This window comes from Aspergillus affinis (assembly GCF_023601865.1).
Source record: "Aspergillus affinis strain CMG 70 chromosome Unknown NODE_73_length_178438_cov_86_647956, whole genome shotgun sequence".
Taxonomy (NCBI): domain Eukaryota; kingdom Fungi; phylum Ascomycota; class Eurotiomycetes; order Eurotiales; family Aspergillaceae; genus Aspergillus; species Aspergillus affinis.
In genome coordinates, this window is record NW_026515854.1 from 21,618 (window position 1) to 34,269 (window position 12,652).

The 12,652-nt window shown below is 53.2% G+C and overlaps 7 protein-coding genes across 7 annotated transcripts; 3 read left to right on the plus strand and 4 right to left on the minus strand.

Annotated features, from left to right (window-relative positions):
- Positions 1-402: 402 nt before the first annotated feature.
- Positions 403-1,127, minus strand: KD926_009877 (coiled-coil-helix-coiled-coil-helix domain-containing protein; the record flags this gene model as incomplete). Its single annotated transcript, XM_053102368.1, has 3 exons — positions 403-435; positions 549-804; positions 889-1,127. The coding sequence occupies 3 exons, from the start codon at positions 1,125-1,127 to the stop codon at positions 403-405; spliced, it is 528 nt and encodes a 175-aa protein (XP_052954109.1).
- Positions 1,128-1,783: 656 nt separating this feature from the next.
- On the minus strand, positions 1,784-2,949 carry KD926_009878 (Sas10/Utp3/C1D family protein; the record flags this gene model as incomplete). The annotated part of the gene is made up of 5 exons (XM_053102369.1): positions 1,784-1,951; positions 2,008-2,065; positions 2,115-2,485; positions 2,542-2,708; positions 2,769-2,949. 5 exons carry the CDS (start codon positions 2,947-2,949, stop codon positions 1,784-1,786), a joined length of 945 nt encoding a protein of 314 aa, XP_052954110.1.
- A 422-nt stretch (positions 2,950-3,371) lies between these two features.
- On the plus strand, positions 3,372-4,592 carry KD926_009879 (ketopantoate reductase family protein; the record flags this gene model as incomplete). The annotated part of the gene is made up of 1 exon (XM_053102370.1): positions 3,372-4,592. One exon carries the CDS (start codon positions 3,372-3,374, stop codon positions 4,590-4,592), a length of 1,221 nt encoding a protein of 406 aa, XP_052954111.1.
- A 94-nt stretch (positions 4,593-4,686) lies between these two features.
- KD926_009880 (uncharacterized protein) lies at positions 4,687-6,248 on the minus strand (the record flags this gene model as incomplete). Its single annotated transcript, XM_053102371.1, has 6 exons — positions 4,687-4,996; positions 5,049-5,160; positions 5,208-5,270; positions 5,337-5,391; positions 5,475-6,047; positions 6,108-6,248. 6 exons carry the CDS (start codon positions 6,246-6,248, stop codon positions 4,687-4,689), a joined length of 1,254 nt encoding a protein of 417 aa, XP_052954112.1.
- An 88-nt stretch (positions 6,249-6,336) lies between these two features.
- On the plus strand, positions 6,337-7,558 carry coq4 (ubiquinone biosynthesis protein COQ4; the record flags this gene model as incomplete). Its single annotated transcript, XM_053102372.1, has 2 exons — positions 6,337-6,817; positions 6,918-7,558. The coding sequence occupies 2 exons, from the start codon at positions 6,337-6,339 to the stop codon at positions 7,556-7,558; spliced, it is 1,122 nt and encodes a 373-aa protein (XP_052954113.1).
- Positions 7,559-8,002: 444 nt separating this feature from the next.
- On the minus strand, positions 8,003-8,676 carry KD926_009882 (DNA-binding protein; the record flags this gene model as incomplete). Its single annotated transcript, XM_053102374.1, has 4 exons — positions 8,003-8,289; positions 8,352-8,362; positions 8,428-8,513; positions 8,653-8,676. The coding sequence occupies 4 exons, from the start codon at positions 8,674-8,676 to the stop codon at positions 8,003-8,005; spliced, it is 408 nt and encodes a 135-aa protein (XP_052954114.1).
- Positions 8,677-10,519: 1,843 nt separating this feature from the next.
- Positions 10,520-12,652, plus strand: KD926_009883 (guanine nucleotide exchange factor SEC2; the record flags this gene model as incomplete). Its single annotated transcript, XM_053102375.1, has 2 exons — positions 10,520-11,101; positions 11,162-12,652. 2 exons carry the CDS (start codon positions 10,520-10,522, stop codon positions 12,650-12,652), a joined length of 2,073 nt encoding a protein of 690 aa, XP_052954115.1.

The window sequence follows — 12,652 nt, forward strand, 5'->3', positions numbered from 1 at the left end:
ATCTATAGATGTTGTAACATGGGAGAAGAGATATCCAGAATTTAGAAACAAGTTAGAAAAACCAGCTCCAGCGTAGACCGGCCGATCTGATCTGCTTGAATGGAGTAGGTAATTCAAGGTGGTAGGTGTTATACAGTAATGAGAAAGTAGGTAGGTAGGTAGGTATAGGGAGGAAGATACGCCGCTATGCAAACACAATCCACGACGACGGGGGTACAGAAGTCCGTCCACCTACATAGCTAAGTAGGTGGGTAAACTGAGCCCGCACGAGGCCGTGTATTTTCCCGTAGATCAAAAGATAGAGAGAACAAGAGAACACACATAACGATACATTAAGAAACAGTACCTAGATCAGATACTTTGTAGATAGGGGGTAGATCGGTAAAGGGGAATTAAAAGCATTTAGTAAGGCTTAGCAGCGGCCTGGCAAGCTTTCTATAGAAGTAGTCAGTATCAATCCATCCACTTTTTATCATATCGCCATGTCAAGATCTCCCCAATCCACAAGGGATAGAAAGCAAAGCAGGGAAGATAAGGAGAAAACATACCAGCTGATCCAAATACCATCCACAGATAGTCAAATCACCCTTGTTCTCATCCATGCAGCTCCGGAAGTTCTTCACGTCCGTGGCACAGGCGGGGTTCTCCCACGAGGTGTTGGCGGCGCTGCTCTGCCACAGACCGTTGTCCATGGGCTGGGCATCGGCAGGAGGAGCGGCCGGCTGAGACTCAGCGGGGGCGCTGGAACCGCCGCCGAAGAAACCACCGATGGCGTGGCCGATGGAGGATCCGACTGCGACACCACTGTTTACGACAGTTGATTAGTACGGGCGGTGTTTTGTTGTTTGGGCCCCGGTTTCCGCGGGAAGGGTTCAAGGCTTGACTTACGCAGCGGTCGAGGCCATCTGGCCGAAGAGACCCGGTCCCTGGCTCTGCTGCACAGGGGCAGGAGCGGCGGCCGGGGGAGGAGCGTGCTGCTGCTGGGGCTGGTGGGCAGAGGTTGAGTGAGGCTGGGAGTGCTGGGCTTGCGGAGCAGCGGCCGGTCTGGCGGGAGCGGCGGTAGGTCTGGTAGGGGCGCTGCGCGCAGGGGTAGGGGCGGGAGCGGCACCACGGCGTTGACGAGGCATTTTGATGGGATGTGGAAGTTGAAGGTTGGTTGAAAGGTTGAAGATGGGTGTTGTGGCTTGACGGGGAAAGATGGGAGATGAGATCGGGGAAAACGGTCGGTTATATAGAAAGAAACAGAATGTCGGCGGAGAAGAGCGAAAACTCCGACGGCAGCTGGTTAATTTACGGGCGCTGATTGGTGGAGGGTGCCTGATGAGGTCAGCAAGAGGGCGGTGACCGGGAATTACATGTTCTGCCGTATTTGGGGCTATCTGCCCGCCAAAGTCCGTCTCCATGCGGTATCGTCACGTATCATACCCCACGTGGTCTGAGGTGTCGATGTAGTATACCCTACCTACTACATAGATAACGAGGTAGACAGTGATGCCTTCTGTTTATACTACATCACCTTTGCTTACAATATATCTCTATGCGTCATAAAATCTAGTATGTATTGTTATGGCCAATGCCTCTATATGCTGCCCAGTAATGACTCACTTCATCCCGATCCACATCACTCGGCTGACAGAAGGCTCTCAATGCCCTAAAAATGGACCGGAGTTAAGAGTCGCCACTTCGGCCTCGTCGCCAGGACAAACCCGATGACTATACACCGCATTAATGCGTGGCGAGGCATTGCGCCTGTAAAGTACTGTATCCAGTGGTGATGGTGACCTCAAACTCCTCCCGGTGTTCCTGCGTTAGTGATGCGACTGCTGTTAGGTATCCAAATCTTCATGCGCACTCCAGCCGGCGCTGCAACGCAGAAGTCCAACATGAACTGAAGAACAGCAATCTGTTGAGAGCGAACGTATGCAATTGCCGTCTTGGCCATCGCATCCCGCTGCCTGAATGTATCCTCTTGATGCAATAAACAAGACTAGAACAGATCAGACTAACGTCAAGTCTGACGATCGGATCCAGTCGACCAAGCTCGCGAGATTTACCCTCGCTAGTCCTAGAGAGAAGTGTTGCTTAGTTTGACCCTCTTGTCGCTTCTCTATGACTGCCTTGCCTTCCGAGTTTCCTTCTTCTTCTGTCTCCGCTCTTTCTTCTCTTCGGTTCGTCCTTCTTTGCTGCGCTTGTCCTTCTTTTTAGATTTCTTCTCGCCGTCACCCTTCCCCTTCTTGCTCTTCTTCTTCTTCTCGTGTCCAGCGGACTTGGTGGTTTTCGTCGACTGCTTGGTAGTAGTTTCGGCTTTCGGTTCGTCGTCTGCGCCGGAGTCGGACTCGGAATCCGAGGCATGCGTAGGGTCCTTAGATGCTTTCTCGCCCGCGCCAGCCTCCTTCTTAGCCAGTAGCGATGCCTTGAATTGCGCGCGCGCCTTTTCCTTGGCCTCTCTTTCCTTGCGCTCCATGTCGTATTTATCGTTCCCGGCCTGGTAACAATTAGTGATCCTGTAAATTTTGTCCTAGGAAGAGGGGAGGAACATACAAGACCGTGCTTGATGAATCGACCCGCAGCCTCCTTGTCCAGGGTCATGGTGCGCTGCTCTGGCTCTGTCTCGAGCGCCTTGATCTTGGCGAAGTATTGTTTGACGCGGGTCAGTTCGCGGAAGACCGGGTGGTCTTTGGCGTTGACGCCGTGAAGGCGCAAGTAAGCTATCACCTATTAGCAAGAAGAGCGAAATATCAGACTAGATTCAACGATGTCAGACGTACAGAAAAGAAGTGATTCCAAAGCGTACGTGACCAAGACATGGTATTTCGCCTTATCCATAACAGGCAGTTTCTTCGAGGTCTCGGTGACGGCGGTGTTCAGGAGCGGCGCAAGCGCCTCTTCCAAATCATCAACATTATCATCCAGCTGGTCGACCAGCGGCAACAAATCGACGGGGTCCATGATGAGCAAGTGAGTCGAGAATGCAGACAAAGAGACAGTCGAGCGATGGGAAAAGAGAAATAATGTCGATTTTTTATCTCCGGGCGGTGAGACAGGCGGTGGGGAGCTTTGAACGGCACTCTTTCTTCTCCGCCCGGCGATTGTTGCGAGTTCGCGACCTCCAAATCTTGGACTTGGTCGAGTCGTATGATTTCTCGTGACCCTTCCTACTTATAAGTTCCGTGTCAGAATGCGGAATTGACGACTTCCCTGACTGTCGATTCGACTGCCTTCTTTCTCTCTTGCCTACCGGCTGCGGCTGTGCCTCGCACCACTCTTTCAAAGTGTTGTACATACTAGGACGCCGTCCGCTTCTGCGGGCCGGCATTTCGGACTTGTGTCGCTGTACGCGCAGTAACGCTCAATGGGACTCTTACCGTCGCATGATGTCGACGTGGATGCAGGATGCAGATGAAGCGTCTCTGGACAGCGGGAAACGTCGACTATCCGGTCGCATACATATCCTCGGACTCGGCAATGTCGGCACATTCGTTGCTCACTCTTTGGCGAGTCGACCGTCTCCGCCACCCATTACACTCCTGCTGCACAATCTAGGGCTCTATCGGACCTGGGTGAAGAGGAAGAAGTGCCTGTCACTTAACTCCAACGGACTCGACGATGTGAAAACGGGCTTCGACATCAACGTTCTAGGGGAAAAGTCCTGGCTTTCCATACCCTACTGGAAGGAGGACGGTACGCCGAACGAGAGCATCAAAGGCGAGGAGAAAGATGCCGAGGATGACGGCCCTATCGAATGTTTAATCGTCGCTGTCAAGGCCCAGATGACCACACGGGCCCTGGAGCCTGTCCGTCACCGTCTGACGCCCGAGTCCACGATCCTGTTTCTCCAGAACGGCATGGGCGTCATCGACGAGATCAACGAGACGGTCTTTCCGGACCCACACACTCGGCCTCACTACATGCAGGGTATCATTTCTCACGGCCTGGCGCGACTAACCCCGTCTCGTTTCTCAGTCGCGCATACCGGCGTTGGCACAACCGTCTTGGGCGTGGTGCCGCCGGCTGGTACCATGCCTCTCTCCAAGGCGGCCGACGCGGACTGGGCACCAAGTACCAAATATCTTCTCCGCACGCTGACCCTGACGCCGCCGCTTGTTGCGATCGCCGAAACCCCGTCCGCGCTCATGCTCTACCAACTCGAGAAGCTTGCCATGAACTCGGTGATCAACCCCCTCACGGCTATTATGGGCTGCCCAAACGGCGATATTCTCTACAACTACAGTATGACCCGTATCATGCGTCTGCTTCTCATGGAGATCTCCGGCGTGATCTGCGCGCTGCCGGAAGTGCAGGGCATCCCCGGGGCTGAAAATCGGTTCTCCCCCGAACGGCTGCGCCGGCTGGTGACGCAGCTGGCCGACCAAACGGCTAAGAACAACAGCTCCATGCTACAAGATGTCCGGGGCAGGAAGACGACCGAGATTGAGTACCTGAACGGGTATATTGTGCGCAAGGGGGAAGAGCAGGGCGTGAAGTGCGTGGTGAATTATATGATGAAGCATTTAGTGATAGGCAAGAAGGAACTCAACAAGCTGAAAGAGGAACGTAATATTCCGGTGGACTTGATCGATGCGCCCATCTAATTGGAACCGTTTTGTATTATATCGCTCATCCACTCGGCCATTCGAATTGACCGGATGATATCTTCCAGAAATTATACCCAGGAGTTTCCTCTTTCTAACACGAAACTGTCTCGAGGGCTTGGCCACAGAGGATTTGGATTTGTTTCCACCGCTTCAGCAGTAGTTTGACCTTTTCTTGATCCTTGAGGTCTACCCTTACGTTCTCCAATGATGTGATCGTCGTGTCTGCCTCGTGAGCATACGTCTTGATCCAGTCTCGGATTATAACCTCTGACTTTTGAGCATCAAAGCCCTTGGTAGAGTAGCCAAGGGAATAGTTGCGCCAGTCCTCAACCGCCATGTATTTCATACAAGCAGCGATTTCGGTACGATAGCATACACCATCTGCGGTTAATTGGTAATTTCTAGCTATTGATCAGCGCAGTCCTGCATCTCATTAGTTGTAGATAAACCTACCCGTAGTATTGTTGAAATTCCAATTCCTCCTGCAGCGTCTTGTCAAGGTCTCGGAATATGATATCGTCCAGATACAGTGTTTCGGAGTCATTATGGTCAAGAAAGAAACCGTCTATTGCAGTCAGCATAGTCCATGAGATAGTTTCTCAAGGGTCTCACATTCTGTCAGTAGAAAATCACTCGGATGAGGCCCGTAACTCATGTATATCTCCTCTCCTTCATCTGTAACTCGTCATCAGCCCTGTCCTCGCTCGACTCGATCTAATCTGCAAGAACAACTAAACTCACCATAATGCTTCGCCGCACGGAAGACATAGTTCCGGCCATCGAATTTTACATTGCACTGCAGAGCCACGTCAACTTAGATCCCCAACACCAAACCCCAATTTCAACCCAAAAGACAACCACATCAAAAGGAAGACATACAGCCACATCCGAATGATTAAAATAATCCGCAAACGGAAGCAACGCCATCGCATCGTTCCGATCCTCAGGCGCCTCGTCGCCCGGCATGAGAAAGAAAAAGCTCCTCGTGTTGACAATCAGCCAGTGATACGAGAATCTCTCCCAGTCGGTTTCAGGGAAGACAGACACCACGACGTCCCAGGCGTTCTGGAGTCGTGATTCCTGCTGAACAAGCAGGTTCTGGTGCGTGGTTTCGTAGTCGCATTCATGTTTTCCTTTGGCGATGCTGGTCCACGAGCCGGATATTGATGGCGGGAGGAAGGATCTTGCGGCAGGGGAGTTGTCTTGCTTGGAGGGTCCGCGGAGAGATGAGGGCCAGAGAAGTGGCATGCCGTCTTCGAAGTCTTGACGGGTGGGCCAGGTCTTTCGCCAGGGTTCGTAGGACTGTAGGTCTGAGGGGTCCCCGTTGGTGAAGAATGCGGCGTATAGTGCGTGGACGGGTGCTTCGTCTGGGAACTTGTTGGTGAATGAAGAGGGGATTGAATTGGGGGTGAACATTGCTGTCAATGGCACTGTGACAATTGCTTCGCCTTCCTGTTGTATGTTAGTGGATGTGGATTAGAGCATGACGGGGGCATTTATAGGGCTGTGTACTTCGATACTCCGCATGGCTATCATGCCTAAGCCGCGGCCTGGAAATCGAGCTGGATAGACCCCATTTACGAGGATCCCTTGAGCAATGGCCCAGTCAGTGAACTGTTCATGGTCCTCTCCGGGCCACCAGTCTGGCTTCATTTTTTCCAGATTGGTTGATGGCGGGGGATGTGTTGGTTGACGATGTGTGTAGACTAGCCCCGGAAATGGAGATAGATGTCACAGCCCCATGAACCTAGCAGCGGTCACCAAATTGCTGAATCTCAAACATCATGCGCAACGGCACCTGGACGAGAAGAAGAGGATCTACAAGAAAAAGCGCGATAAGTCCGATAACCAACTAAGCTTATCGACCGCTTATCAGTACGGGAGGGCATTCCCGCCACTCGCGCCGCCCGGAGATCCTCCCCGAACCGACGTCGTACCACCCGATCTACTCTCCATCGACTTTCTTCGCTCCGGTCATGTTCACACTGGCCCGATGCCCATCGGACTCAACATGTCGGTCCTAAGGAGGCGCACCGTGACACTCGTTGCGCACGAGTCAAGTTTCCTCCCCCCCATCTCGGTATCCTGTCGCACGCGACACTTCTCGCTCTTCAGTCGCCCGTCGCCGCAGTATCCCGGCCATGTGCCGTTGAACGTTCTCGAGCGCGGAGCTCTCGCCTTTGGCTCTGCGTTCGGGGCGCTGATGAACCCTCGTCGAGCGGGTATGCAACCCCACTATCTTCCATTTCTCACTCCTATGCGCTACAGAATCTACACAAAATCATGAAAAAAGGCAGTCCTGCTAACACTTCCATACAACAGACCTCATCGCAGCCTGCGGCGAAGCCACCGCAACCCCATATTTCATCTACCGGCTACGCGACGCCATGCTCTCGGACCCAACGGGGCGACAAATCCTCCGCGAACGACCCCGCATGACCTCCACGACCCTCCCACTGCCCTACCTGCGCTCTCTCCCCGAGAACTCCGTCGGCCGGACCTACGCCGTCTGGCTGGACCGCGAAGGCGTGTCCCCCGATACGCGCGACAACGTACAGTACATCGACGACGAGGAGTGCGCGTACGTGATGCAGCGGTACCGCGAGTGTCACGACTTCTACCACGCGCTGACGGGCCTGCCGACGTTCGTGGAGGGCGAGTTGGCGCTGAAGGCGCTGGAGTTTTTGAATACGTTGATTCCCATGACGGGGTTGAGTATGGCTGCGGCGGTGCGGTTGAAGCCCGCGGAGAGGGAGCGGTTGGTGTCGTTGTGGTTGCCGTGGGCGGTGCGGAGTGGACTGTCGAGTAAGGAGTTGATTAATGTCTACTGGGAGAAGATTTTGGAGAAGGATGTTGATGAGTTGCGTGGGGAGTTGGGTATCGAGAGACCGCCGGATATGAGGGAGATTCGGCGCATGATTAGAGAGCAGAAGAAGAGGGAGAAGCAGAAGTTGGAGCAGTAGTAGGCTGCGTAGGGTGGGGCTGTATGGCCGTGTACAAGATTTATGTATAGTATCTTTTTTTTTTTCTTAATTCCCTTGCGGTGGTCTGGTTATGATCATGAGCAAAATAGAGTGTATATTTTTGCGCCCTGCTAGAAGCTCCGGAGCAAGGACTGGACTGCAGCTGCAGCGTGTCGTAATTAGATTGACAGAGGCGATCAAGCTCCCAATAACAGGAAACATACTCTCTCGATCGGGTCACATTATTATGGAAGCAGAGGTGCTGTGCAGGTCAAGAAATCAACTGCCCCATAATCAGTCGTAAAGGCATAGGACTCTCCCTAGGAGCAGGAAGAAGCCGGTGGTATCAGGAATCAAGACGGCGAATTTGCCAAAAAAAAAAGCCAAAATACCGAGCTAAATCATTTTCACACATAGATCACGATTGATATTCTTCTTTTCCTTTCACAGATCCAAAAGATCATCATCGTCATCGTCCCATCCGCCTTTGCGCCGGCTGATCACAATCTTGTGTTCCTCTTCGTCCTTCCTTTGGTTCTCTGCAACGGCGTTCAGCAACTGCTTGAGCTGATCCTCGTTGACCTTCTGGCGGAGCTGGCCCGTTTGCGCCAACATGATGAGTCGGTTTTCGATATCCATGGCGCGCGACTCCTTGACGAGACGAATCCGGCCGAGACGATCGGCAGCATCGGGCTCGAGGATCTGGCTTAGGATAGCGGAGCGACGCTCGGCTAAGGGGAACGGGATGGTGAGTAACGCGGGCTGTGGTAGGGGGATGATTATCGCGGCTTACTTTCAGCTTGCCTTGAGGGTGGTTGTTAGCATATTTTTTCTATGAGGGTCAGTACTAGTTAAACTATTGAACTTACTTTCTCTGTTCCTCCTGGTTGTCGGGACCCCCTCCTCGTGGGGCGCCCTGTTGTTGCTGGAGCTGCGCGAGACGGGCGCGTCTGATCTGTTTATTTTGCGAGTCAGTATTTTCGTTCAAGATGTGGCGGACAAGTAGAATGATATGGTTGAGATTTCGCGCAGGAGAAGACAAAAGGCGTGGCCAGAGGAAAAGAGCGAGCAAGATTTCAACGGTATAGACTAACCTCCTCCAATTCAGCGTCGGCCATGGTGAGTGGATGGCGTGTTCAATGGATGGAATATGCGGATTTGATGAGAGAATCAGGTAGGAAGCGAGAATCGATGCTTTGCTAGCCCTCAGGCGTGATGAAGAAGCCAAAAATTGATGGTGACGCGGGGGATCAACGATGAGGATGGAGTGATGCCATTTGATCTCGAGGAAGTTTCAAACCCCACTTCAAGGTTGCCTGAGGCACTAAGGCCGTAATAACGGTGGGGCGCCATGAGGCATCGATCTACCCGAATCGGGTAGGTCTGGATACGGCCGACCGCCTTTCCCAGAAGAGATCCATTCTGCTATCAATCACGTGAGATGTGGAGAAACGAACGATCAGCTGACTTCCCACCAGCCTGTGCCCAGTGCGCAGGAAGCTGTCCTGATCGTCATTCCCGAGAACTCTGGTAGCTTCACTTCCCACTTCCCACGACCAAGTAACACAACGGTAACACAACGGAATATCACCCCGGAGACTGGACACCTATGGCAACGACGGTGCAACCGGGAACAGCAGAGCAGGCAGACAGCAATACACCGCAATTACTGGGGACGCGCCGACCGACGGAATCGCGGTGGCACCCGGCCGCAGATAGATAAGGCAGCTCGCCCCAAAGGGCCGTCGCGATGTCTCAGAAACCAATCGATAATCCCTTGTTTGCTGCGAGTGTCGTCATCGGGTGCCAAGCCATGAGTCGTCCTCCTCCACTCCGCAACTATTTTGAGATGGTCTAACTTCCGACCCGGCAGCGTCGGGGGGTGGCAGTGAGCCGATCGCACGGTCTTCCGTTGTTTCCAAATTGATTATTATTAGTAGTACCACTTATTGACGAAATTTGCCATTGGCATTGGGGTTCCTAGATCCAAGCGAACGGATCATATTCTCCATTTGAAGGGTTTCGACCAACAATTGGTGTGCGAAGATTTCAGAGGACCATCAGCCGGCCGTCTCAGATTCAAAGGGTGATCTTCCTAGTTGGCCGTAGCGAGAAGCTACTCCTCTTCTCTGTACGGAGTAAACACTTAACACCAGGAACCGAGGGACTATCACGGGATACACCCGTGACTGGCGTGTCCCAAAGCAGGGCTGACTAAGGCACCTTGCCTCCCAGCCTCTTCCTCTAACAGAGTCTTCCAGTAGACTACCAGGACAGTAGGACTACTCCGTAGACTAACGGGACCTAATCTCCTGCCTTTCCTCTCTGGCTCTCTCTCTCCCACCCGCGATCCCCGATTCCTTAAGCGCCTGCCTGCTTGCCTTACTCGCCATCCTGCAACGAAAGAGGGGCTCCTCCGTCTCTCTCCCCTTCTTTCGTCACCTCTCTTCTCTCTCTTCATCAACTCCCTCTCTCTCCCGCTCCCTTTCCCTCCCCCTTCCGTCTATCTTTTCAACTTCCCATTCCCTCCTTTATCCCCCCCTTCTGATTTATCTCCGCTCGCTCTCGTTCCGCCTTCCGCCCGATCCTAGCCCCGATTCATTCTTCAATGCTTCGCATCCCGCCCGGCTAGTCACTTCTCCCAGTCGGCGCACTGGCGGGGACGGTGCAATACTTTGCCCCCTACTTTCGCTGCTGCATGCATCTACCCTCCAACGCTCTTTTTACTCGCCGCAATTGTCGCATGCGAAGACTATATACGTGGTTGTGATACCCACCGTTGGTCACCGCGCGTTCCATACTTGCTGAACTTCGTTATCAGCCTTCTTTCGTCATCATGGCCGAGTGCGTTCCTCCTTTCCGGAATATTCCCTTCCCTCGCAACACGTACTGATCTTCTTGGGCAGTTTAATCGCATTCCATTCCTACTATTCTCGGCATAGCCTTCTTTCGCCGTCCACCATGATTCCGCGACCCAGCAGTCACAAGCGCTCCCTCTCGTCCGAAAATCGATCTCTCTCCCCCGATCGAACTCTCACCAAGGCTCGGTCCGCAAATGATCTCGCTATCGTCGGGACCGATAAACCCCCGGCCACCCGCTCGACCAGCGTCGGGAATCTCCCCGAGAGTGGCTTCAGCACCTTGAAGGACCCCCGTCTCGGAGGCACACCAGAGGTCTCGGAAGAGTCACCGTCACCGTCGCATCATCCGGACCTCAGTAATGAGGTCGCTGCTTTGAGTGTCAAACTGGTTCAAGCCATCAACAACCAAACCACCCTCGACGATAATTTAGTCGCCACCCGCCAAGAATTAGAACAGGCCCAAACTCGGGTCCGTACCCTCGAGTCCGAAAATGAAAAATATAAACGAGATATCGACCAGGAGGTCGTCATCAAGAAATCCGATGTGGATTACGAGATTTTACGTCTCAAGGCCGCCTTGGCCGACGAAAAGGCGCAGCGTGCGCTAGTTGAGAAAGAAAAGAAGGGCATTGAACAAGAGCTCGAGACTCTGACGGCGGCCCTTTTCGAAGAAGCGAACAAGGTGGGTTCTCGCCGGACATGGGATGGAACAATTGTAATTGACTAATTCTCATTTTCTTAGATGGTGGCTGCGGCTAAACTCGAGCGCGAGGCGGTGGAGAAAAAAAACGAACAACTTCGCTCCCAAGTGAAGGATACCGAATCACTCCTTGCCTCGCATCAAGAACAATTGGCCGAGCTCAAGTCTGTTCTGCAGGGGATGAATATCACCAAGGACGATATTGATGCTCGCACAATCATGTCAACGGCTCCGTCTTCTCCCACTGGCCCCCAGCAGCCGCTGGAGATTACCAAAAACCACGCGGAAGCGTCCGCCCTCCCGGAACTGACTTGCCACGAGGAATTACTTCCTGGGCCTTCTACTAGTTTCCCGCAGTTTATCAAATCTGTATGCCGGACTGATGTACCGGCGTTCGAAGACTTTCGGGATCTGTTCCAATTATCCACAGCTGCTTCCAAACCGCCGAGTCGGGCAACTAGTGGGTCTTACACTGGCTTAAATGTCATGAGCTTGGCCAGTTTTGGTGGTGGAGCATTTGGATCGTCGGTCTCTTCGCCTGCCAAATCGCAAACCCACTCCCCAAACGGAAGTCTATCCTCGCCGCAGCCTTCCGTTTCTCACATTCCTCTCAAGGAGACCCGATTTTACAAGCGCGTTCTCAACGAAGATATCGAACCGACGTTAAGGCTTGATGCAGCCCCCGGGATTTCTTGGTTGACGCGACGCTCGGTCTTGAGTGGCATCTGTGAAGGAAGCCTCCTGGTGGAACCAATGCCGCCAGCGACGAGGAAGTACGAGTTTCCCTGTTCACTTTGTGGCGAGCGCCGTCCTGGGGATGTCAATGAGCGAACCCATCGTTTCCGAACGTCGGATAGTGAGACTGCGCAGCGGTATCCCCTGTGCGCTCTCTGTCTGGAGAAAGTACGCTCTGCCTGCGAAATTACCGGATATCTTCGCCTCATTCTGGACGGACATATTCGTGCCGGTGATGCCGAAGAGGAGAAGGAGTTCTGGGAAGAAACCATCCGTCTGAGGGAAAGAATGTTCTGGTCCCGAGTGGGTGCCGGAATTCTCCCGATATTCACCCAGACCACCGCCGGTGCGCAGGATTTCAGCCCGGAGGCACAGGAGGCTATCGCAGATGCCACCATTATCGAAACCATCGAGAACCACCCAGGGCTGGAATATCAGCCATCCGAGAGCACCGATGCGCAAAGCCAGTATTCGGTTGACGATCACCAGCAGGACAACGATGGCGAGCGCCATAGATTGTCTCTGAGCGAAGATCCATTTGTCTCCGCTCCTTCGGAATCGCCTGTCAGCAGTACAGCTGTTTCCCCGTTAGATGTCAACAATTCTAAGGTGGACATCAGCGAGCACGATGAGACCTCCGAGAAGACTGTCGGTGGTGTGAGCATTACTCTGGAGCCTCCTGTCGATAAGCCTACTACCGTGGACGAGAGAGATGCATCGAAAACTCCAGTGCACATTGAGGATTCCACCGCTGAGACTACGGTCAAAAGCGGCGACAAGGAGTTTGAACGAAACTAA